A 26,074-nucleotide genomic window follows, 5' to 3' on the forward strand; every position below is an offset into this window, starting at 1 on the left:
GGCTCGGGCAGCGAGGCAGCCCAGGCGCGCCTGGGCTACTCCGCTGCCGGCTTCCCCGAGGCTTTGCAAAGCCGCGGGGGGGCTCGGGCAGCGAGGCTGGGCTGCCCCGCTGCCAGTGTCCTCAGAGGGTTTGCTCCCGGTGTCCCTGGTCTGCTGGAGATGGTCTCCAGCAGACCAAAGGTACCGGGAGCAAAGCCGAAGCATCGGCGGGGTGCCATGCTTCTGAGGCTTTGCTCTGGCAAAGCCTCAGAGGCGTGGGACCCCGCCACGGCTGCAGCTTTGCTCCCGGTGCCCCTAGTCTGCTGGGGACCGTCTCCAGCAGACCAGGGACACCGGGAGCAAAGCCGGGGAGGCGGAGGGGCGCTGGGGCGCTGCCGGTTGGCCTCTTAAGGGGGGGTAGTCTTATAAGGCGAGTATAAGACGAAAACCTATCTTTTAACTAAAAAATTAGGGGGTCCATTAATGAAAAAAAGGTCAAAATCCACTAATGTAAAATGTATGTTGCGTGGTATGACTTATGCTGCTCCCATAACTGGTAGGTACTCTAAAAAGCTACATGACAATTCAATAAGGTTCTTACCGAAAGTGTCTATCAGCATCCAGCAAGAATGGCAGTGCTACAGCATACTCTTTTTTCTTCATGAATGCTCTGCCCTTTTCATGATAACCCATAGCTAGTAGAAGGGACTATGAAAATGGATTAAGAATATATTAAACTCTTATTATGTTCACAATTAAAAAGAAATGTCATCAGAAAAGCTTACATTATTTGTTGTCCATGGAAAAACACTCCATCAAGCCATATTATTATGAAAATGATTGTTACTGATACATATTTCAGCAGCCTTATTATTTATTGTTAGTTTACTTTTAAAGTGCAACTCTAAATATATTTTCAATAATTTGCTGATAAACAGGATAAGTATTTCATTGAGCATAAAAGTATAGAATAGCACTCAGCCAGTGCTCACATATAACCAACTAATACCAACTATTTCTATGCTGGTGTTAAAAATCTTGTGATGCAGTTGCCAAAAACTAATCTTAATTTTTTAATTCTACTAAATTAAATGACAGAAATAGTGAATGTTGCTGAATACTTTCTGGTTCTTGCACTAAGACAATGAATCACATCATAAATAAAATTTTATCTAAACATTCTACAAGATTTTCTCAGTTAAAGGCTCCCAAATGTGGTCTACCACTGTGCTGGGCAACCTGTGGTTCCTGGGCTGCATGAGGCTCTACTGGGTAAGTTGCTGGCCTAGGTTTGGTGACTTTCCAGACACAAAACATACCTCTTTAATCAGACGGTGAGTTAACTACAGGCAGTCCCCGGGTTACGTACAAGAGACGGACTGTAGGTTTGTTCTTAAGTTGAATTTGTATGCAAGTCGGAACTGGTACATATTGTAGGGGAAACTCTAGCCAAACATTTCTCCAGAGCTCAGTTTTATTCTCCCACACCTCACTTCCCTCAGTCCTTTATTCTCAAGCTGAGGTGTCTGCTGAGAAAAGCCGCTCTGCATCTCCCTGGTCTGCTGGGGGGGGCGCTAGCTTCGCGTCTCCCTGGTCTGCTGGGTGGAAGCAGGTAGTGCGGGGTTCCCTTACCCCGTTTGTAAGTAGGGATCCAATGTAAGTCGGATCCATGTAACCCGGGGACTGCCTGTATTAGCATTTTCCCTGTAGCTTGTGATTTAGACTGAGATCTAATGAAGAGATTTCTTTATATTGTTGTAACAAAAGCACCCCAAAGCTACAACAGTGCTGTGTAAAATACATAATTAATGTATACCTCCAGGCATGAAGACGAAATGCAAACAGAGTAAAACTTTACATGAATTCACTGCTTCACCTTTATCAGAAGACCACTTCTATTAAGTAACCAGTTTTTGCTAGCCCCTACAGAGGTTGTGTAAGGAACAGTTTTGCCCATTTCAATATAGTACTTAAAGTACCACGTGAAGATTAAAAGGCCACTAAATACTGTCTTCCTTATATGCTACTTACTTTTTTGGCTTTATGAGGAATCTTGATAGATCTTCCAGTTTGATTAGCTATATCTAGATATGGAGTTGTGTCTGGATCTAAGTAATCATCTGCAACATAAACAAAGAATGTCCATTGATTTATTATCAATGCCCCAACAATAAGAACTAAGATAGATTAGAATCTTAAAACCATATCAATAAACCTGTTAAGAAAAAACTGTAAATAATGAAGTAGAAGAATAGTGTATGTGACTTCCAAAGAGTTATTTATTAGGGCACCAATTGTGCAATGAGAACATCTGATCCATGAATAGCCATTATGGAGCTGTTTGCAGGATGTGGGCCTCTCCCTAGTTCAAGCCTGAATTTTTGAATGAAATTCTAAATTGTGTGTTTTGTAAAGAACTTATTCAGGAGGAAAACACATGCATTTTCAACTGTGCATAATGCATTTCATTTAATAGACTGTTTACAGTAAGATAAAATAATGACCTTTATTCTCTATGGTTTTATCAACTAAATATTTTATTTTCCTTGGTTTCCTTTTAGTGCTTGCAACTCAACAATCTGTTTCTTGTTTGCTTTGGTTAAATGTTACCTGAAAAGATGTTTTGCCAACATAGCAATGCCATCCAGGGAAAGCTCTGCAAAGTTTCTGGCCTGTAACTTTCTTCAATGCAGGTAATCAGATTCTCAACTCCATCTTATTCTCTCTCATTCATTGACTTGTCCCAATCTAGCAATGAGCTTTGTGGGTTGATCCTTGAGCCTGCCACTTTATCCAGTGAAGTACCAGAGGGGTAGCCGTGTTAGTCTGAATCTGAAAAAGCGGTGAGGAGTCCTACGGCATCTATGGCATCTGACGAAGTGGGTCTTTGCCCACGAAAGCTTATGCTCCAACACTTCGGTTAGTCTATAAGGTGCCACAGGACTCCTCGCCGCTTTACCCAGTGAAGTCCTCCCACAAATCCTTCATAACTCTAGTGCTGCACCATACAATGACTGTTTGTTGTTACTGTTCTACAAAACTTGCTCAGGACCTTGCTAGTGGCATTTCTGGAACTAAGTTTACAGGGACTGATGCAAAGATCCATCTGCAAAGAGCTTAGTGACGAACTGAAATCTAAGCTGCCTAACAGGTTCAGTACAAAGGGGCATTTCCACCTACTAACATGTTTTGTTCCAACCTACTATTGTTGTAAGAAACTCACTGTAAGAGAAAATTAGAGGAAATTTGTCTATCCTTTTTACATTTGACGGGACTTTGGACTATTCAATATTTAAATTTCCTGTTTGTGGGTTTTTCAAGCAGAAGTTAGGAATTATTTTAAAAAAATAGTAATGATTTAAAACTACAAAATAAGAAACTCACATTTTGAAAATGACTACTTTCAAATTGACTGTTTCTTTAACTTGGCCCATAGTTGCCAGCAGTCTCCATTGAAACTCATGGAGAAGAGAATTGCCACACTATGATCAGAATGATACCTTGCACAGTGAAACCATGGTCCCTATGGTCATAATACAAGTAACTTACAGAGACAGGCACAATTTATCATTCTGGCCTAGCTATTACTGCAGTAACTACAAAACATATTTCCAGAGTTACCAGTATCTTAATGCTTAAGTGCCCCATTTAACAGATCCATACAGTACTTTTCTCAAAACACCCTATGGACTCACTTTATCTTGGATGGTCCCCTGAAATATGTGTTAACAATTTAGGCTAACCAATCTGTTCCATCTTATATTCAGCTATGACTCACTGAGTACATTTCCCAGACCTGAAGAGCTCTGTGTAAGTATGAAAGAAGTTAGTCCAATAAAAGATTACCTCACCCACCTTGTCCCTCTTATTGAGTCACAAGCATTATACAAAGAAGATCTTTTAAGACAGTAAGTGAAGAATACTAAAACCAATCAGAGAAATCAATTTTCAAGTAGGCAGAATGTAGTACCACAAACTGGAATCAGCGTTTACTGGCTTTAACACCCTTAAGAGTCACAAAAAGACTAAACAGAAAAGGTTAAACTGGTTTTACATTTCATCTGCAAGATGGCATCTCTAAGTAGCATAGTGCCTCTGAGGATCAGGACAATGGATTTGTTCAGCATCGATTTAGTAATGAAAGAAAAAATGAACTAGTCCCCTTCCTGCAGCACTTTCATTTTCCTTAGAAGTTTCTCATCCAAGCACAACAAAGTCTGACCTTGTTTAGATATGATTAGGTCACATCCAACGCTGTGCTACTCTCCCTACTTTCTCTTATTTTTTAACATAGAAGGGGTTTTTTAATTCATACTAGGAATGTTAATTTTTTTTGTAAATGTATAACTGCTGAAATTTTCAGTGGTTATAAGTTTATATACGGAGGGGTAGGGGGGTCGAGGGGGAAGGAGAAAGACAGCTCCCCGTGAGCAGTGACTCTCACTGACCCACCTGTTCATCTTCTCTTCCCCCCCCCCCCCCAGCTGCTGCCTCTGATACAGAGGTAGTGGGAGGGCCCTTGCATGTAACCGTGAGGGTTAACTGATGAGCCCAGGCTCATCGGTTAACAATTTAAACAAATACACTAACACATCCCGAATTCATACTGATGTCTTCTACTGCTTGTAAGAGTAAAACTCCCATACCTCTAGTTGCCAGTATTTCTAAACCTTTCTTAGTTCTTCGCATCCTTTCAGTTTTTTCTTTTTCCTTCATGGTCTCTTCCTCATGTTTCATTTCTTCTTCCTGAACTTCTTTTTTGGCTTCCTCCTCACTGTGTTTTAGCTCAAGCACCATGACCTTTACATTGTGTGTCACACCTTGCTCTTCAAGAGTTTTCCCTGCAAAACAGAGCATGATTAATATGCAAAACAAAATACATTTATAAAGACAGTACATTTCATGTTGTACTGCCAAATAACTACATTTTTAAAACAACTATTTCTGCTAGGAAGATTTCAACAAGAACAGCCAATTAAGAGAATGCATTTTCCTAAATACCCTCCATTACTGCAGCAGTATTTCCCAATGTCCTAGCATTTCGAAGTGATTTCCTTCCTCTCACAAGTGTAAAGGGATAACTCATCCCTCTAAATACAGCCCCTCCATATTAACACTTGATCTTAGGCATCTTCCTAACCCAACATTTAGTGATTAGCTTATGTTCTCTAATGTGATAGGTGATACTCCTTATAAATTTATCCAAGTTAGTCTATGTGTATGTTTATTATTCACAGAAATGCCTTATACTTCATGCTGAACTGTTCAAATATTAAACTGAAAGATTCAACTACTGATTAATGCAACGTGTAACTTACGGTCCAACCAAAGAAAATATTCAGCACTCTGTTACCAAAATCTTCAGTGGGAATTAAAGACATTCAGAATCAGAATCAGGCCCTGGGGCCAGAAGCGGCCCCCCACTTGCCTGGATCTGGCCCCCAAGGCTCAGAGATTCCCCCACACTGGGTAGCCCACGCTGGTGTGCCAGCCCCCTGCTAGCCACCCACAGGGCTGGAGAACAAAAAATCTACTAGCCTGGGTCCCCTTAGGCTCTGGTGTGCAAGAGGAATGCGAGGAGTGCCTTTTTCTTTCTCAGTCAGGGGCTTCTCACTTGTGTGCAGCCCCCGACTGATTTTTCTGTGGGTCAGTGGGAAAAAAAAAGGTTCCGTACCCCTGCGCTAAAGCTTCCATATTTTGAAATACCTTGCTATACCTTTTATTCAAAACATGCAGAGCTAATTCCTGCTCCCAATTACATTCATAGTTAATTTAAATGAGGAAAAAGCTGGAACGCAAAATGGGGCAGTTCCCTGTCCATCCGTCTGTGTAGCCAAGATACCTTAATGGCTCCCATTACTCGAACATCAACAATCTTTTTTTACTGTATTTACTCTCATAACACCCCTCTGAGACAGGAAAGTGCTTTTAACCCTGTTTCACAGATTGGGAACTGAGACACAGAGAATAAGTGACTTGCCCAAGATCACACAGGAAATCTGCAGCAGAAGGGGTACAAGCAGGAAACTGAGCCCAGGTTAGTTCCCTAACCATTGGTCCATCCTTTCTCTCTATTTACATCATGATTTCTTCCAAGGCAGTTAAGGAAAGATTACTTGTGCAGTAACTGGAGTTGTTTGAGATGAGTGCCCCTGTGGGTGCTCCAGTTCAGTGTGTCCTGGTGATGATTGGTAACATTGTCAATGTGGGTTGCACATGTGCAATGGGCTTCTTGCAGTGCCATTGGTGCCTCATGTAGTGCACACACAATCTGAGCCATCCAGTTCCTTCTTCACTATGAAGTAGAGGGGAAGAGGGCTGGTAGAAGAGCATCCTCAGGGGACACTCATCTCGAAGAACTGCAGTTACTGCAAAAGATGGCATTTCCTTCCTCTTTGAGTATCATCCCTGTGGGTGCTCCATTTCAGGGGTCTGTAGGATAATGCCCCTCCAAGGGCCAGGGGGACTTAAGGTTCATTTGAATCACTGAGGTAAGCACTATCAGGTCTGGAGTCTTGAGTGGCCTCCTTACACATCTCTAGTATTGGAACTGTACTGAGGAACAGTACTGAAGTTGAAATGGATCTAGCAGAATGTGCTCCAACATGCTCTGGTGGTTCTGTATCCTGAATATGATAGCATATGGAAATCCATTTAGATACTCTCGGATTGGCTATAGTGTCTCTTTTCGAGTCCTCAGTATAGAGGTGAAAAATCTAGGGAATTTCTAGAGAAGTTTGGTTCTTTTAAGGTAGAATGACATCTAACATCTAAAGCATGTTGGGCAGCTTCTGTTAGGAGTACCATGAGGCTTAGGGTAGAATACTGAGAGATGAATAAGTTGGTTCATGTGAAGTAAACTCAGCATTTTTGTATGAATTTAAGGTATGAATGAAGCATGACCTTGTCCTTGAAGAATGTTGTTTATGGGGGGGGGGTCCGCTACTCTACACTGCACCCATAGCTTAAAATAAGCTACGTAATTTGAGCTATGCAAATTGCATAGCTTATTTCAAAATCTGGTGCTGTCTATACAGCACTTATTTCTAAATAAATCGCTATTCCAAAGCATCCCTTACTCCTCATGGAATGAGGTTTACAGGGATGTCAGAATAGCAAGCCTGTTATATTTTGAAATAACAGGTGCTCAAAAGTCATGCAATAGCTATTTCGGGATACCTCTGGTATCCCAAAATTGTGCTGCAATGTAGACATAGCCTTATTATGTTCACCATTCTGGCAGAATTAATGGCGACCAGGAAGGCTATTTTCATCGAAAAGTAGAGTAACGAACAGGCGGCTAATAGTTCAAATGATGGTGTAGTGAGGCATTTTAGTACCAGGTAGAAGTCCCATGTTGGAGTAGGTTGTCATATGTCTGGGTAAGTGTATATTCTGTTTGCTTGGTATGTAAACTATGCTTAGCCAAGCTTGTAGACGTCACATATGGAGTCTTATATGTTGTACCGTGAACATCATGACTGCCATGTATCCAAATAATTGTATGATAGTACAAGCCCAAATTTGAGGACTCACTTGTACCTCTGAGATGAGTTTAAGATTTGTGAATCTGATAAGAGGCAATGACACCATCACTTCTATGGCATCAAGGTGAGCCCTGATGTGGATAGGGATTACAGTTGATTTTTGTTAATTTATTTTTAGACTCAACTCCCAGAATAGTGACACAGTAGTCTGGATTGGATTCAGTGTGTCTTAGAGTTTAGCCTTTGCTAGGATAATTGTCCAGGTAGGAGAAAATCGTTATTCCCTCTTTGCAAAGATGTGCTGCCATCACCACTAGGGTTTTGGAGAAAACTCTTGGTGCACTGGATAGGCCAAATGGCAAACTTTGGCCTGGAACTGTTCTTGTCTTACTATGAAATGCAGAAATTTCCTGTAAGCTGGATGAATGGTGATATGGAAATAAGCATCTTGGAGGCTGAGGACTGAAAACCAGTCCCTCTGATGCAGTGCTGGGAGTATTGTGCCCAATGTGACCATTCTGAACTTCTGGGAACTTATGAATTTGTTGAGATTCTGCAAGTCCATGTTCTTTCCCTGTTATTCTTCTGGTTCAGAAAATAATGGGAGTAGAAACCCTGTTCTTCTGGTTCAAAAAATAATGGGAGTAGAAACCCTTTCCTCTGAACTGTACCAATATTAGTTTAATGGCATCTTGTTATAGATTATGTTTGACTTTTTGTTGTAACAAGTGCTTCGTGTGAGAAGGATCCCTGAAGAGAGACATGGAAGGCGGTAAAGTTGGGGGGCAGGTGGTAAAAAGGATAATGTATCCTGACTTGTTTATTTCTAGAAGCTATTGGTCTGATGTTATGGTGGCCCAGATGTGGTAAAAAGGCCAGAGTCAATGGCCAAACAGTGAAAGGTAAGTGAAAGCACTGTCTCATGATAGAGGTCATTTGAACCCTCAACTAATTTTCAAAATTGTGGTTTTGGAGGAGCTGACTGGGAAGTCTGCGCTTGTGATTGAGGCGGTTGTCAGAGCTGTGATCGCTGACAGTGTGGTTGATTTTCAGACGGTCTATAATGTTGTCTGTTAGTTGAAGAGTCCCTATGTTTCTGATATGGTTGGTACCTTCTTTTCTTTGCAGGGGGATGTAAATCCCCAATGGTCCAAAAGTCTCACTGAATACTGGAGAGATTCCAGAAGACTGCAAAAGAGCAAATATAGTGCTTATCTATCAAAAGGAAATTAAAGACAATCCAGGGAATTACAGACCAATCTTAACATCTGTAGCAGGAAAGATAATGGAGCAAATAATTAAGGAATCCATTTGCAAACATCTAGAAGATAATAAGGTAATAGATAATAAATCCACTTCAGCATGGATTTTTCAAGAACAAATCATGTCAAATCAATCTGATAGCTTTCTTTGACAAGAAAGAATTGAAGAAAAGAATTAGGTTTGTTTAGTCTAAAAAAGAAAAGACTGACGGGGACATAATGGCTTTCAAGTATCTAAAAGGCTGTTACAAGAAAGAGGGAGAAAACTTATTCTCCTTATATTCTGATAAGACCAGAAGCAATGGGCTTAAACTACTGCAAGGGAGATTCAGACTGGACATTAGGAAAAACTTCCCAGCTGTCAGGGTGGCTAACCACTGGAATAAAATGATTAGGGAGGTTGTGGAATCTCCATGATTGGAGATTTTAAAGAGAAGGTTAGACAAACACCTGTCAGGATGGTCTAGATGCTGTTTGGTCCTGCCATGAGTGCAGGGGACTGGACTTAATGACTTCTTGAGGTTCTTTCCTGTTCTATTATTCTATGAAGCACCTCCTTTTCTATGAGAAGAGTTGTTTCTTATCGAAAGATAGGTCTTCTACTTTCATTTGAAGTTCTTTAGGTATTCCTGAGGCCTGAAGCTATGAGACATGGCACATAGTTATGGCTGTGGCTGTCATTCTGGATGCCATGTCTGCTGTGTCCAGTGATGCCTGAAGGGCTGCTTTGACTATCAGATGTTTCTCATTAATGTTGGCCTGAAATTGTACTTGTTTCTCTTCTGGGAGCTCTGACACAAACGGGTTGAGATTCCTACAGCTGACATAGTCACATTTGGCTAATAGCACTGAGTAGTTGGCCACTTGGAATTGAAGAGCGTTGACAGAATACACTTTGCACTGGAACAAGTCAAGTTTCATATATTCTTTGTTGTGTGGTGGATTTTTTTTTAAATGTGGTTGTTTCCTGCGTTGATTTACAGCATCAACAACTAGGGAGTTGGGGGACTAGATGTGCAAACAGAAAGTCTGCCTCCTTGGATGGAGCATAATACTTTCTATCCCCCTTTTTATAGGTTGGTGGAATAGAAAGGGGTGTCTGCCAGACTGTCTTTGTAGAATCCAAGATGGCCTCATTGATGGGAAGAGCAATCCGGGGCATAGATGAGGGTTGTAAAAATATCTGTACCAACTTGTGCTGGTTTGACTTTACCTCTTCTAAAAGGATGTGTTTGCTGTGTGTGTCTCTCTTAAACAGTTCCTGGAACTGCTTAAAGTCATCTGCCAAAGTTGGTGGTGAGGGCTTAATAGCCTCATCTGGGAAGAAGGATGAATTGTGTGCAGGAGATATGTCCTGATCTGTACCAATCTGTGTCCTCTCCCCCATCTTGTGCCTCTGAGATGTTCCCTGCAGAGATGTTTGAGCCCTTCCTTTTGACTTCTCAGAGGGTAAGTATCCTTTTCTATTTTGAGGAGTGCCCAGGAAGGCAGTCTGCTTCTTTGCCTCCAGATGGAGGGTCTTCTCCATCAAAATCATTTTCAGCTGTAGAGCCTTATTTCATCTGGTCTTCGCTGGCTTTTAAATTGCTGCAGTGGAAGCACTGGGGAGGGAGGGGGTATGCCCCTCACCCATACATATAAGTGCTCATCTGAAATGGAGCTGAACATATACAAATGCGAGAAGTATGGGTAATAAGCAGGAAGAACTGGAATTGCTAACCAATAAATACAACTATGATATCATTGGTATTACAGAAACCTGGTGGGATGGGACGCATGATTGGAATGTTGGTATGGAAGGGTACGGCTTGCTCAGGAAGGACAGACAGGGAAAAAAGGGAGGAGGGGTTGCCTTGTATATTAAAAATGTACACACTTGGACTGAAGTGGAGATGAATGTAGGAGATAGCTGTGTAGAGAGTCTCTGGGTTAAGCTAAAAGGGGTAAAAAACGAGGGTGATATCATGCTAGGAGTCTACTACAGGCCACCTAGCCAGGTGGAAGAGGTGGATGAGGCCTTTTTTAAACAATTAACAAAACTATCCAAAGCCCAAGATTTGGTGGTGATGGGGGACTTCAACTATCCAGACATATGTTGGGAAACTAACACAGCGAGGCACAGGCTATCCAATAAGTTTCTGGACTGCATTGGAGACAACTTTCTGTTTCAGAAGGTTGAAAAAGCTACCAGAGGAGAAGCTGTTCTGGATTTGGTTTTAACAAATAGGGAGGAACTAGTTGAGAACTTGAAAGTGGAAGACAGTATAGGGGACAGTGATCACGAAATAATAGAGTTCATGATCTTAAGGAAAGGTAGAAGGGAGACCAGCACAATTGAGGTAATGGATTTCAGGAAGGCAGATTTTGATAAGCTCAGAGAACTTGTAGGTAAGGTCCCATGGGAAGCAAGACTGAAGGGAAAAACAACTGAGGAGAGTTGGAAGTATTTCAAAGGGACGTTGTTAAGGGCCCAAAAGCAAACAATTCCGCTGTGTAGGAAAGATAGAAAATATGGCAAAAGACCAGCTTGGCTTAACAAGGAGATCTTGCATGATCTCAAAATAAAAAAGGAGTCTCATAAAAAATGGAAATTAGGACAAATAACAAAGGATGAATATAGGCAAGCAACACGGGAATGCAGGGGCAAGATTAGAAAGGCAAAGGCACAAAATGAGATCAAATTAGCTACAGGCATAAAGGGAAACAAGAAGACCTTTTATAAATACATTAAAAGCAAGAGGAAGACCAAGGACAGGGTAGGCCCACTGCTTAGTGAGGAGGGAGAAGCAGTAACAGGAAACTTGGAAATGGCGGAGATGCTCAATGACTTCTTTGTTTCGGTCTTCACCGAGAAGTCTGGAGGTGTGCCTAACATAGTGAATACAAGCAGAGAGAGGGTAAGTTTAGAAGATAGGATACACAAAGAACAAGTTAAAAATCACTTAGGAAAGTTAGATGTCAGCAAGTCACCAGGTCCTGATGAAATGCATCCCAGGATACTCAAGGAGCTGATAGAGGAGGTATCTGAGCCTTTAGCTATGATCTTTGAAAAATCATGGCAGACAGGGGAGATTCCAGAAGACTGGAAAAGGGCAAATATTGTGCCCATCTATAAAAAGGGGAATAAGAACAACCCAGGAAACTATAGACCGGTCAGTTTAACGTCTGTCCCAGGGAAGATAATGGAGCAGGTAATTAAGGAAATCATATGCAAACACTTGGAAGGTAATAAAGTGATAGGGAATAGCCAGCATGGGTTTGTGAAGAACAAGTCATGCCAAACTAATCTGATAGCTTTCTTTGATAAGATAACGAGCCTTGTGGATAAGGGAGAAGCGGTGGATGTCATATACCTAGACTTTAGTAAGGCATTTGATACGGTCTCGCATGATATTCTTATTGATAAACTAGGCAAATATAACTTAGATAGGGCCACGATAAGGTGGGTGCATAACTGGCTGGATAACCGTAGTCAGAGAGTGGTTGTTAACGGTTCTAAATCCTGCTGGAAAGGGATAACAAGTGGAGTTCCTCAAGGGTCTGTTTTGGGACCCATACTGTTCAATATCTTCATCAATGATGTAGATATTGGGATAGAGAGTACGCTTATTAAGTTTGCAGATGATACCAAACTGGGTGGGGTTGCGACTTCTTTGGAGGATAGGGACATAATTCAGAATGACCTTAGCAAGTTAGAGAAATGGTCGGAGGTAAACAGGATGAGGTTTAATAGAGAGAAATGCAAAGTGCTCCACTTAGGAAGGAACAATCAGTTCCATACATACAAGATGGGAAGCGACTGTCTAGGAAGGAGCATGGCAGAAAGGGATCTAGGGGTCATAGTGGACCACAAGTTGAATATGAGTCAACAGTGTGACGCTGTTGCAAAAAAAGCAAATATGATTCTAGGTTGTATTAACAGGTGTGTTGTAAGCAAAACTCGTGAAGTCATTCTGCCGCTCTACTCTGCACTAGTTAGGCCTCAGCTGGAGTACTGTGTCCAGTTCTGGGCGCCACATTTCAAGAAAGATGTGGAGAAATTGGAAAGGGTACAGAGAAGAGCGACAAGAATGATTAAAGGTTTAGAGAACATGACCTATGAAGCCAGGCTTCATGAACTGGGCTTGTTTAGTTTGGAAAAAAGAAGATTAAGGGGGGACATGATAGCGGCTTTCAAATATCTAAAAGGGTGTCACAAGGAGGAAGGAGAAAATTTGTTCCTCTTGGTTTCTGAGGACAGGACAAGGAGTAATGGGCTTAAAGTGCAGCAGGGGAGGTTTAGATTGGACATTAGGAAAAAATTCCTAACTGTCAGGTGGTCAAATATTGGAATAAATTGCCAAGGGAGGTGGTGGAATCTCCCTCTCTGGAGATATTTAAGAACAGGTTAGATAGACATCTGTCAGGGATGGTGTAGACGGAGCTTGATCCTGCCTTGAGGGCAGGGGGCTGGACTCGATGACCTCTCGAGGTCCCTTCCAGTCCTATGATTCTATGATTCTATGAACTGTTTGAAGCCTGGAGACCGAAGCAGCTTAACAAGAAAAGGGATGGGATGGAGTTACTAACCAACTCACAACTATTTTGTGTGTGTGACTAAAGCTAACTAACTATATAACTACTTATCTGAATTATCTGAATAACTATTTTCTAAACGTATTAGGGAAGAGTGCTGACACTGCCCATGAGCTCTGTCTTTAAAACAGTTGAAAAGGAACTGGAGGGCACCGGTCATGCACGTGCTACATGTGGCACCAACAACACCACAAGATGCCTTCCGATTGATGGTGCCAGGATACATCACCATGTGAAGTGGAGCACCTACAGGGACAAAACTCAAAGAAGAAATGCAATCTCAGACACTGAATTTAAGACATCAGTGAATGAACCAATAAAGAACAGAAGTAAGTTAATCTGTAAAGACAAATCTGCTGTTCACACAAATGTCTGGCAAGAAAGATGATAAAGATGACAAAGAAAAGTTTAGAATGTGTCATTTTATAGCATGAGGTTTTGGTAAATTATTATTTAAATCTGTGGCACATTAAGCTTTTAGAACACACAAAGTAGTCCTCCAACATAAATTTCTCCCTTGATTTTGACCATCACAAAATCTCAGACCTCTATTAGAATAGAGCCTAACAAGTATGACTGCTGTCACAGTCTATTGTAAGTGTTCTCAAATGACACTGCACAGCAACCCCCTTTTGACACAAAAATTACATGACCCAGGAGGGGAAGGGAGACTAAAGTCTTAGCCTGCCCAAGCCTCGCTGCCTCAGGCAGGAAGGAGGGTCAAATCCTGAGCCCCACTGTACAGGGAGGTGGGGGTGTGGGGACAAAAGTCAAGTAAGGACCGCTGACAGCAATTCTAGGTTCCAGGGCAGAACAGACAATGGGCCACTCTATGACTCAGACTGCCTGACATTCAGATGGTGCTGCACCTGCACTGCTGGCATGTTGCCTTTTACTTTTTTCATCCATGTGAGAAATATATTCTGTTATGTATGTCAAAGAATGTGCAGATGTGCATCACCAGTAGAAACAACATATCTAGATATAATATATATATTTTTAAAAGTGACCATAGCGATAATTACTCCTGTCAGGACAAGTTAGGCATTTTAGAACTCACTACTCAAATAATTAAATTTAAATGTAAGAGAACTAAAGATTATGAAATGCTTAGATAAATCAAAACACTAAAATAGCATACTTTTAAAGAATAACATTACAGAGAATATCTGTGCCTTTCAGGAAGGGGGAGGAAGAAGGCAGTGTATGTGATAAAATAAAAAGTACCCCAGCTGCATTTTTATTTATTAGCAACTATTTATACACTAAATATGGACGAAATGCTTCTGGATTATGAATGTTTAAAAAGTATCTACTTTTTACAGAGTCTATACAAAAATCAAAGTTCTGTGATCTTACACCAGTCGCAGTTCATTTGCAAAAAATTTGGGGCCAGATTTCATGTCGGCACTACACAGATGATCATCTGTGGGTGACAGGAGATACCAGAAATTCTCCTTTCCTTCCCCACCTTTTGAATCTCCTTTTAGCATCAGAATTTCGTTCGCTTTCCAAATATTTCTTTATGGCTCTCATTACTGCACAGTGGGTTATTGTTATCCCTAAGTCACAGCTGGGGAAGTGCAAGGTCACACAGGACTTCAGTGGCAGAGGCAGCACCAAGAACAGAAACCTGATCTCTCAGGTACCACCAAGCTCCCTCACCAACACCATCCTACCATGAGGCAGTTCTTATTCCACTTTCCCATATTCCATGCTCTGCTGACAGCAAGATCTTGCAAGGCTAGGCCTCTATGAGCACAAAAGAGGCTGAGGAGGAGTCACAGCCATGGCCTGCCCACAGGTTACATGCATGGCTACTACCCTGAGGGGTGAGAAGGGGTTGGCAGGCCCTGCTGATCCCATTAAAACAGCACTGTAACCCACTTTGGGGTCCCGATCCAGAGTTTGAGAACCGCTCTAGCTATTATTTCCTGGCTCTTAATATTGTTTCTGTGACAGAAAAAAATACAAGAAAGATGATTTATAAAAAAGACATAATTGCCGAATAAATATCACACATATTCAATTGGTGATACATACCAAGGTCAAGTAGCTTCTTATTTATAATTATTTTGATAAATGTTTCTTGAAATCCATATAGTTGTGCAATCCTGAGAAATAAAGTAGTTAATTCCATGGTATAAATAGCTAGTTGTCCCATTTTCATATAAAATATTTTGACAACATACAGAAATAAAAATTAAAACATTATATATTTGTAACTGGCTTCAAATTTTTACTCTAAGGTTGCTTGAAGATAAAATGACATTACTAGTGGCTGGACACCAACGCACCACATCAAGGCTACGTCTAAACTACACCCCTCTGTCGGCAGAGGGATGTAAATTAGACGTATCGAAAGTGCAAATGAAGCGGGGATTTAATATCCCATGCTTCATTTGCATAATGGCGGCCGCTGCTTTTGTTTCCAAAACGGTGCTTTTTGAAAAAAACCAGCAGTTTAGATGGGGCATTTTCGACAGAAATGCCCCATTTTGAAAGATTCTGTACTCCAAAAAAACAAACAAACAAACAAGGAGTACAGGATCTTTCGAAATGGGGCATTTCTATCAAAAATGCCCCGTCTAAAATGCTGTTTTTTTTCAAAAAGCCCCATTTCAAAAAAAAGTGGCCATTATGCAAATGAAGCACGGGATATTTAAATCCTCGCTTCATTTGCACTTTCGATACGTCTAATTTACATCCCTCTGCTGACAGAGGGGTGTAGTTTAGACATGGCCTAAGTGAGGAAAGGATAGGATACTGATTGAAATCTAAAATCAGAAAACAGCAATAAAGAACCCCCAATAAAAAGAAAAAAGTGTTTATCCAATTAACTGAGGAAAAACACTAAAAATGATTCCTTGTATCCAAGGGAATGGTAATGCGAACTACAGGGATATGATCTCTAAAGGAAAATGTGTTGTGCATCAATTGGTCCATACAGACCACAGAAAATTTCAGCAGTTACACAGTTACATGCATGCAGCAGGTGGCTCCTCATGAGTATTGGCTCCCACCTGTCCCCCCTCATGCTGCTGCCTCTGATATGTTATGCTGTCATGAAAAAGAGGTGTCTCCATGAGTCACACACTCTCAAGAGATACTCCATCCTATGAAAGTTTGAGAACCCCTGATCCACAACATACTGTAATAACGCACTATGTAAAAGGGTGACACAAAACCAAAACAGGACACTGACCATTTAAAAGGGAAAAAAGGCAAAGATTATTGTACTTACTGGGATCTTAGTTCTGTGCCAGTGATGATCAATTTAGTCTCCAGCATGTTTTTTCTGGTCTGGTGTAAATATTTTAAAAAGTTATGGTACTTAAGGCATTTTCTTAATTAACATTAAAACAGCCACAATTTCTTTATTTCCAGACAAAAACTATGGTAATATAGCATTAAGACTGAGAGAACACATAGTGATGATTTACAGGGATGCTGTAATTATCCCCAAAAATTATTATAGTGCCAGGAAATTCAAAGTTAAGGTTAACTCATATCCAAATAAGTTAAGCTACACAAGTGCACAATTAATCACCTTAACATTGCTATTTTTTCATGGCACAGAATATTCAGGTTATAATTAAGCCTACTAAAGTTTGTGGTCTTAGATTAGATAAACGCATATTTGATTGTAGCATCACTACGAGGAAAAACAGAGCGGAGTTAAGGTTGTGTTTTAAGTTTGCTTTTTAACAATTTAACATTCCCCTGCACCCATACCATACACGCTACTGAGCAGAGCTGCTTTAATGCATAGGTTTTTTCAAATTAAATTTTACCATTTAGGTCCCCCCCTCACCAAATATTTTTCATGATTATTTATCTTTCAGCAGAGGCTGGCACATAAAATCTTCTTTAGAAACACTAAGTACAGGCAGTCCCCGAGTTACACGGATCTGACTTATGTCGCAGTTACGAACGGGGATTTTCTCGCCCTGGAGGACTGGAGCTGCGGGACGCCTGATCCCGCCGCCTGCCTCCTCCCAGGCGAGAAAAGCTGCTCCCTGTCTCCCTGGTCTGCTGGGGGAGCCAGCAGACCAGGGAGACGGGGAGCAAAGCCGCGGAGGACCCGGGCCGGACCCGCGGCGCTTCCAGATCAGCTGGAAGTGCCGCGGGTCCGGCCCGGGTCCTCCGCGGCTTTGCTCAGCGTCTCCCATGTCTGCAGACCAGGGAGACGCTGAGCAAAGCCGCGGAGGACCCGGGCCGGACAGCGCCGCGGTCCGGCCCGGGTCCTCCGCCACTTTGCTCCGCGTCTCCCTGGTCTGCTGGGGGGGGACGCAGCTAGTGCCCCCCCCCAGCAGACCAGGGAGACGTGGAGCAAAGCCCGGGGCCTGTGGTAGAGCAGGTAGGGCGCTGCCGGTTGGTCCCGCAGCACCGCTCCTTGGCGCTACTGGACCAACCCAGCAGCACCCGAGCTGCTCTGCCCCAGGCGTCCCCAAGTCAGCCGCTGCTGAAACTGACCAGCGGCTGACTACAGGAAGCCCGAGGCAGAGTTGCTCTGCCCCGGGCTTCCTGGAATCAGCTGCTGATCAGTTTCAGCAGCAGCTGACTTGGGGACGCCTGGGGTTCTTAAGTTGAATCTGTATGTAAGTCGGAACTGGTGTCCAGATTTAGCCGCTGTTGAAACTGATCAGTTTCAGCAGCGGCTGAATCTGGATGACAGTTCCGACTTACATACAGATTCAACTTAAGAACAAACCTACAGTCCCTATCTTGTACGTAACCCGGGGACTGCCTGTACTGCATCTTTCAAAATGGACACCATTGTTCACTATGAATAGGAGTACAGACTGCCTTCACCAGTGATGGAAAATGCCTTCTATTATTATCAGTAGAAGTGAGGTGATAAGTTGCATTTTCACGATCAAGACTGCACTACAGTACTTGTATAAGGAAATGAAAAATACTATTTCTTATCTTTTTACAATGCAAATATTTGTAAATAAAAATATAAAATGAGCACTGTACGCTCTGTAATCTGTGTTGTAACTGAAATAAATATTTGAAAATGTAGAAAACAGCCAAAATGTATCTATATAGTTTAGAAATGTCCACCTGTCTGTCTGTGAGTCCATTTGTTCATGAACTCCTAAACAGTACAAACTAGGACCACCAAATTCGGTATGCAGCATCCTCTTATGCTAATTAAAAGCAAGGTCAAAGTTTGGTTGTACCAGGAAAATGGGAAGTGCCTGGAATGGTAATGTTTTCCATAATATGGAAAGGAAGGGGGCTGCTAGGAGGGACAGTTATATTGCAGAGTGCCCACGGGGAGGGGGGCGGGGAGGGAAAGGGAGGCACACAAGTAAGACACTGGCAAACTGGGAGAGGGGCGCTGAATGTTGCCGGCCACCATCCAGGAAGATTCCTGTGCTGGTGCTGGACAGGGTGGTGTTGGACAGAATCCCCATTCCCTTGAGCCTCTGCTGGGGTCTAGGTGCTTCCCATCCCTTCCGTGCACCTCCTGCAAGTAACCTGGGGCCTCCCTTCTTCTCCCTATGTCACTCCTAATGGGGGCCAGGGGCTTCCCTCTCTCCCTCCCTGCCTATGCTGCTTCCCTCGCCCCCTCCTGCAGCTTACTGATACTTGGGAGGCTTCCGTGGGGCCAGAGCAGAGCTGCAGAGGCTCAGGGCTTCTCTCTGTAGCCAGTCTGGCAGAAGGAAGTGCTCTGCTGGTTGACAGCAAAATGTGGGGGAGGGAACAGAGAGAAGGCCTGCAGCAGCCCTGGACATACAAGTGCACAGACATTCAGCGCAGCCCTCACCACCTCTGCTGGCCCCAGGGAACCAACCCCTTCAAAGCAGAATGGCCCTGGCTATCCCAAGGAGCCCCCACCACCACCCTGCCAGTGCTACCCTCACCACCATGAATGGTCTTGAGGACCTGCTGCTGCCCAGACAGTGCTTCCCCAGCCACCGTGGGTGGCTCTGGTGAGCCCCCCCCCCCCACCTCCCAACTCCCTGCCGTGAACTGGAAGGGATCTCGAGAGGTCATCAAGTCCAGACCCATGCCCTCATGGCAGGACCAAGGACCAAGCCTTGAGCCACTCCTCGCCACTGATCCCTCACTCCGCCTACCTCCATACTAGCCCCCTGCCCTTAGCCCATTCTCATCCCCAAACCCTTACTCGTCCACCCCCCATCTCTCGACCTGATCCCCTCCTCACCCTGATCTCTCACTCCTGTTCCCTGCCCCCACCCCCTGCCCCCTGCCCTGAGACATTTCATATCCCCAGTCCCTCACTTCAACCCCTATGGCCCTAGCCCCCTGCCCTAAGAAGCCCTCACCCACAGGCCCCTGCCCTGATTCCTATACCATGCCCTGATTCCTGCACCCTACATCCCCTGCTTTCAGTATCCCCACACCTTCCAATCCCATGCCCTGACTCCTACACCCTCCACACCATGCCCTGACTTCTGCACCCCTCTTCCCCCGCAAAAAAAGTTAAGGGTACATCTGCTAGTATTTATAATAAATTTCAGTTGGTTTAAAATGTGAATAAGTGTGACTTTTTATTAATCTAGTTAATTTGTTTTGTGATAACTGCTTGAGTTAACAGCAATTAATTGACAGCCCAAGTAAATACATTTGTCAAAGAAATGTCTTTTACATGATAAAAGACAATGTTGTTTTGGGGTTACTAACTGGGCCTAAATAAGGGTTTTGTTTATAATTAAAACTGTGATTAAACAAAACATAAAAAGAACAATATCAATGTATAGGCCATCCTTGCTATAAGTCCAAGATACATTCCAAAAAGTTTAGACTTACAGCAAAATAACTTAAAGTGGGGAACTTTTTTGCTGTGGCTTAAGAGTGGGGAATGGGAGGACTTATAATGCATCAGTTCATACAAGTGTCAACGACTTTAGTGAGGAATGGATGTATACCAGGGCAACTTATAGTGGGGACACCCCGTACAATAAAAGTTTTGTTGTCTGGCATGTTGGAGGAATGGCGCATGCTGGATAGTCAAATATTCTAGTTAACTAAACGTCAATCAGAACAATGTGGGAGGGGTGAGAGGTCTGGGAGGGGGACGGTGTGGACTCCAAGAGATAGTTCAGTGGTTTGAGCATAGGCCCGCTAAACCCAGGGTTGCGAGTTCAATCCTTGAGGAGGCCATTTAGGGATTTGGGGCAAAAATTTGTCAGGGATGGTACCTGGTCCTGCTGTGAAGGCAAGGGACTGGACTCAATGACCTTTCAAGATCCCTTCCAGCTCTAGGAGATAGGCAATCTCCATTAATTTAATTTAAAGGGGGGGTCAGGGATGAGGAGTTTGCAGCACAAGAGGTAGCTCTGGGTTGGAGTGCAGGAACGGTTTGGGGTGCGAGATCTGGGCAGTTCTAACCTTGGGTGGCTCCAAGCCAGCAGGATACCATGTCCCTGCTGCTTCTAGGCAGAGGCATGGATAGGCAGTTTGAGTGCTGCCTCAGCTTATAGGTTCTGCCTCTGCAGCTCCAACTGACCACAGTTCCAGGCCAATGGGAGCTGCGGAGCTAGTGCTCAGAGCAGAGTGGGATAGTGCATGGAGTCCCTGTGGGTGTTCCTCCATCTAAAAGCATCAGGGGTATGTTGCTGCTTCCGGGGAGCGATATGGAGTCAGACAGGAAGCCTGCCAGCCCTTCACCAACTAGATTATAAACCAGACTTTCCAAGAAGATCAGAAATGCTGATTTATAGAGCCTTCAGGTTGGCCAAGTGCTGGACAAAACAGTTTTTACTGTATTGACAACTTAAGATGTTTTATAGAAGTAGTAAAACTGAATGAGCACTATTTTTAATTTGAATGGTTAGATCAGAAAAGATCGTGTTAAATTTATTTGATTTTTCTCTATTCAGAATTTTTTCAGAATGACCCTAAAGAGGGAAAAGCTACAATGTGTTTTATTTTTTTTCTAGAAAATTTTATGGCTGAACTGAATTGCCTCCTCCTCCAACAGATTTAGCTTAACACAAATGAAATGTTTTGCATCACATACAGAATTAATGAAAGTTTTATGGCATCTACTATAGATTTTAGTTATGCTTCTTTTCATAACTTTTATGCACACAGACTTACTTTTTGCAACCTACGAGGTAAAGCCACTTCAAGTGTTGCAACCCCTGTTGCCCTATAAGCTTCATTTCCTGTTCCACGCTCAATTGCTTTACTTCTTATTTCTTCAAGTATGCTCTCTGTTTCATTTTCACTGAGATTCAGCGTGGCTGAATATTTCTGTGCAAGCTCCTAACAAAAAAAGTAACAGAAGATACATTAGAAAAACACACAACAGTAAAATGTGTCATGTGTATGAAATATAGGTGAAAAAACTTCAGAACAGTGAGGCAGAGTACGTACCTTCAATTCCAGACCAGCTTCTTTATTTTCATTTGTGTACGGAGGTTTCCAAAGCTGAATTTTGTCTTCTCTTAAACAATTTTTAAGTTTTGCTGCAAAGTATTTCTTTTGCGCCATTCTTTAATACAAAACAAAACAGGATTTTTTTTAAACTAATCTTTTTATATGGTTGTTTCTCTGATGAATCAGAAGACCTTGTTTAACTCAGGCCCAGATCCTGAAAGTTATTTATGATAATTATGTAATAATTAGGAAAAGTTTTCTGTTTAAATATTTTTTTTCTTTTTATTAAACCAGCTGCATGAGAAAATGGAAATGTGTTGGCAAGTGCTGATTTCAGCAACATAATGACTGCCAGGAAAACATCAGTATTGCAGTTTAATATAAATAGCCAAACAAGTGAAGTATAATGTGAAACCATTAGAAGAGCTGAAAGCATTTCTCTACACATTTCACTTAAATTCGGAGATGGAAATCTGCTGACAATTCTACAATGTTTTCTTCAGTTTGCTTATACAGTAAAACTCCAATGGTCTGGCATCTGACGGTCCAGCACTCCTGATGGTCCGGCACCATCAGGAACCTGGAAGTGCTCCGGGCAGCCGGACCATTGGAGCTGCTCTGCCCCCAGCTTTCCCTATTCAGCCGCTGCTAAAACTGACCAGCGGCTGAATCGGGGAAGCCAGAGGCAGAGCAGCTGGGGACGCTGCCGGGTAAGTCCCCTAGCGCTGCCCCTCGGGGCTGCGGGCCCAACCAGGCAGCACCCCAGGTGTCCCCCATTCAGCTGCTGTTGAAACTGACCAGTGGCTGACTCCAGGAAGCCCGGGGCAGAGCAGCTCTGCCTTGGGCTTCCTGGAGTCAGCCACTGGTCAGTTTCAGCAGCGGCTGACTTGGGGACGCCTGGGGCAGAGCAGCTGGGGTGCTGCTGGGTTGGTCCAGTAGCGCTGCACCTCGGCGCTGTGGAGCCAACCCGGCAGCCCCCCAGCTGCTCTACCCCAGGCGTCCTGATTCAGCCGCTGCTGAAACTGACCAGCGGCTGACTCCAGGAAGCCCGGGGCAAAGCAGCTCTGTCTCGGGCTTCCTGGAGTCAGCCACTGATCAGTATCAGCAGCAGCTGACTTGGGGACACCTGGGGCAGAGCAGCTCGGGTGCTACCGGGTTGGTCCAGTAGCGCCGAGCGGTGCTGCGGGACCAACCCAGCAGCACTCCAGCTGCTCTGCCCCAGGTATCTCCGATTTAGCCACTGCTGGTCAGTTTCAGCAGCAGCTGAATCAGGGATGCTTGGGGCAGAGCCGGACTATCGGAAGGGGGGGCTATGAAGGGTCTGGGGTGGCACCCCCCCGACCCGAGACCCCTCATAGCCCCCCCTTCCGATAGTCCGGTATATTTGATAATCCGGCACCCCCTGGGTCCCAAAGGTGCCGGATTATCGGAAGTTTACTGTATATACTTCTCTAGTGTAATTTCATGGTTTATAAGGAACATTCATAGGTTAAAAATAATATATTTTACAAAATAAAGACCCTGCTCCTGCAACTGGCTCCATGCAGATTGACCTCTGTGTGACACTCTACATTCCAAAGGAGGGCCCTGAAAGCCCCCAGATATTCCCCATCTGTACATAAAATTGTGATATTGTATATGAAGCATGACTTGTGAGGTACTGGGGAGAGGTTATGATTGGCTGAAACTCACTGTTCTATCTAAATATGTGCATCTTTAGTGCATATGAAGTTATGAGATTGGTGCTGTATGGTTGTCACTTAAATCTGCTCTGTAAACTGGAGAATCAGCCAGATATTAACTCCCCAGACACAACAGCAAGAAAATTAACCAGCGCCTGGGCAGGTGTCAAAACAACAATCGACAGCCATTGTCCAGCAAGGGAATCACAATTCAATGACTCATCTGCATGAGGTTTCACCAAGCCACCAGATCCAGCCTGCAGCTCAACCTCAGGCAGTTGTCCTAACTGCCCCACCTTTGCATGCCACCCAGAGCAGCTGGCAAAGGGGGCTGTGTGCTTGTCTGAATGCAGCAAGCTCGGGGGACAGAGAGGGAGAAGCTCTGCACACTGCCCCTGCTTCCAGCACAATCTCGCAGCTCCCATTGGCTAAGAATGTGGTCAACAGGAGCTGTGATCTCCTGCACTTGTAGAGGCGCAAGTAAACAAAGTGTTTCGCAGCCAGCTAGTGGCTTGCCCTGACAAGCTGTGACCCAGAGTTTACTGTATATATCCAGAGTTTGAAAACCTCTGCCCTAGCCTCATTTCAGGGCTGAGTTGTACAGACTGTCTGTAGCAGTGCCCGGGGCTGTCTTCCTATGAGGATTGTCAGCAGTTAAGAAGGATGCTTGAGTGGCATGTGAGTGTTATGGTGGGTAAGTGAAAATATACTGGTAGATGAAGTCCTGTGCAGACCAGTAAGTCTAACATCAGCACCGGGCAAATTAACTGAAACTATAGTAAAGAACAGATTTGTCAGACACACAGATGAACATAATTTGTTGGGGAAAAGTCAACATGGTTTCTGTTAAGGCAAATCATTCCTTACTAATCTACTAGAGTTCTTTGTGGGGAGGGGGTCAACAAACATGTGGACAAGAGGGATCCAGTGGATATAGTGTACTTAGATTTCCAAAAAGCCCTTGACAAGGTCCCTCACCAAAGGCTCTTAAGTAAAGTAAGCTGTCATGGTCCTCTTATGGATTGATAACTGGTTAAAAGATAGGAAACAAAGGGTTAGAATAAATGGTCAGTTTTCAGAATGGAGAGAGGTAATTAGTGGTGTTCCCCAATGGTCAGTAGTGGGACCAATCCTATACAACATATTTCTAGATGATCGGGAGAAAGGGATAAACAATGAGGTGGCAAAATTTGCAGATGATAATAAACTGCCAAGATCATGAAGAACGAAACAGACTGTGAAGAGCTTCAAAAGGATCTCACAAAACTAGGTAACTGGGCAATAAAATGGTAAATGAATTTTAATTTTGATAAATGCAAAGTAATCCAAAATGATGGGCACTAATTTAGCTATTACCACTCTAAGAGATATCTTGGATTGTTCTCTCATTGTGGATAGTTCTCTGAAAACATCCACTCAATCTGCAGAGCCAGTTAAAAAAGCAAACAATGTTAGGAATCATTAAAAAAAGGGATAGAGAATAAGACAGAAAACATTTTATTGCCTCTATATAAAATCATTGTACGCCTACATCTTGAATACTGTGTACAGATGTGGTCACCTCATCTCAAAAAAGATATATTGGCTTCAGAAAAGGTTCCCAGAACAGGGCAACAAAAATGATTAAGAGTTTGGAACAGATGTCATGTGAAGAGAGATTAAAAAGACTTGGACTTTCAGCTTAGAAAAGAGGAAACTAAGGAGGGATATGATAGAGATCTATATAATCATGACAGGTATAGAGAAAGTGAATAAGAAAAAGTTATTTACTTGTTCCCATAACATAAGAACAAGAGTCACCGAATTAAATTAATAGGTAGCAGGTTTAAAGCAACAAAAGGAAGTATTTCTTCACACAGTACACAGTCAACCTGTGGAACTCCTTGGATCAGGACTATAACAGAGTTAAAAAAACTAGATAAATTCACGGAGGATAGGTCAATCAATACTTTTTAATCAGGATGGGTAGGAATAGTGTCCCTAGCCTCTGTTTGTCAGAGGCTGGAAATGGATAACAGGAGAGGGATCACTTGATAATTACTTGTTCTGTTCACTCCATTGGAGGCATATGGTCTTGGCCACTGTCGGAAGATAGGTTACTAGACTACATGGACTTTTGGTCTGACCCAATATAGACATTATTATGTTAAGATGGAGGGGAGGGGATGTAAAATGGATCAGGCTTATGTCTAAGTTGTGACATGCCGGCAATCATTCTCACACAATAACATAGAGGAAACCTGGGCAAAATACAGCCCGTGGGCTGGATCTGGCCTGCCAAACCACCAGAGACCTGCCAAACCACCAGTCCGGCCCAGAGACACTGCTCCCCACTTGCCTTGCCCCACCCGCACACCACTCAGAAATGAGGCTGCAGGGCGGTTGCTTTAGGAGCTGCTCCTGCCCCAAGCACAATCCGATTGGCTGGTTTCTGGCCAGTAACCAGATAATGGGAGCTGCCTGTTTCAACAACAGGCAGCCACAAAGCACAAGGGGCTCCAGAGCACATATCTGCAGCCTGTGTGGGGGCGGGGCAGGCAGCAGTGTTTCCTCTAAACTGAGGGGCAGCACAGCTTCACAGGTGCTTCATCAGCCCCGCCCAGTCAGAGGCTCAGGGCTCCATGCTTGGAGCTGACTAACTGAGCAGGACTGATGAATCACCTGTGAAGCTGTGCTGCCAGGCAGCTTAGAGGGAACACTCCCTGGCAGGGAGGCTGATTCAGGAACG

The 26,074-nt window shown here is 43.4% G+C and overlaps 1 protein-coding gene across 3 annotated transcripts in view; it reads right to left on the bottom strand.

The window, feature by feature from the left end:
• NUB1 (negative regulator of ubiquitin like proteins 1) overlaps positions 1–26,074 on the bottom strand; it is a 45,677-nt gene that overhangs the window by 12,099 nt on the left and 7,504 nt on the right. For all 3 annotated transcript variants that reach the window (XM_075922824.2, XM_075922822.2, XM_075922823.2), the window contains exons 2-8: positions 21,662–21,779; positions 21,383–21,550; positions 16,548–16,606; positions 15,347–15,417; positions 4,626–4,820; positions 2,011–2,099; positions 581–687 (exon numbers count right to left, since the gene is read on the bottom strand). In XM_075922824.2, coding sequence (XP_075778939.2) covers positions 581–687; positions 2,011–2,099; positions 4,626–4,820; positions 15,347–15,417; positions 16,548–16,606; positions 21,383–21,550; positions 21,662–21,778 — 806 coding nt within the window. In that variant the 5' untranslated portion in view covers position 21,779. The remainder of the gene's footprint in view (positions 1–580; positions 688–2,010; positions 2,100–4,625; positions 4,821–15,346; positions 15,418–16,547; positions 16,607–21,382; positions 21,551–21,661; positions 21,780–26,074) is intronic.

Source organism: Pelodiscus sinensis, chromosome 2, assembly GCF_052426305.1.
Source record: "Pelodiscus sinensis isolate ZL-2025 chromosome 2, ASM5242630v1, whole genome shotgun sequence".
NCBI lineage: Eukaryota > Metazoa > Chordata > Testudines > Trionychidae > Pelodiscus > Pelodiscus sinensis.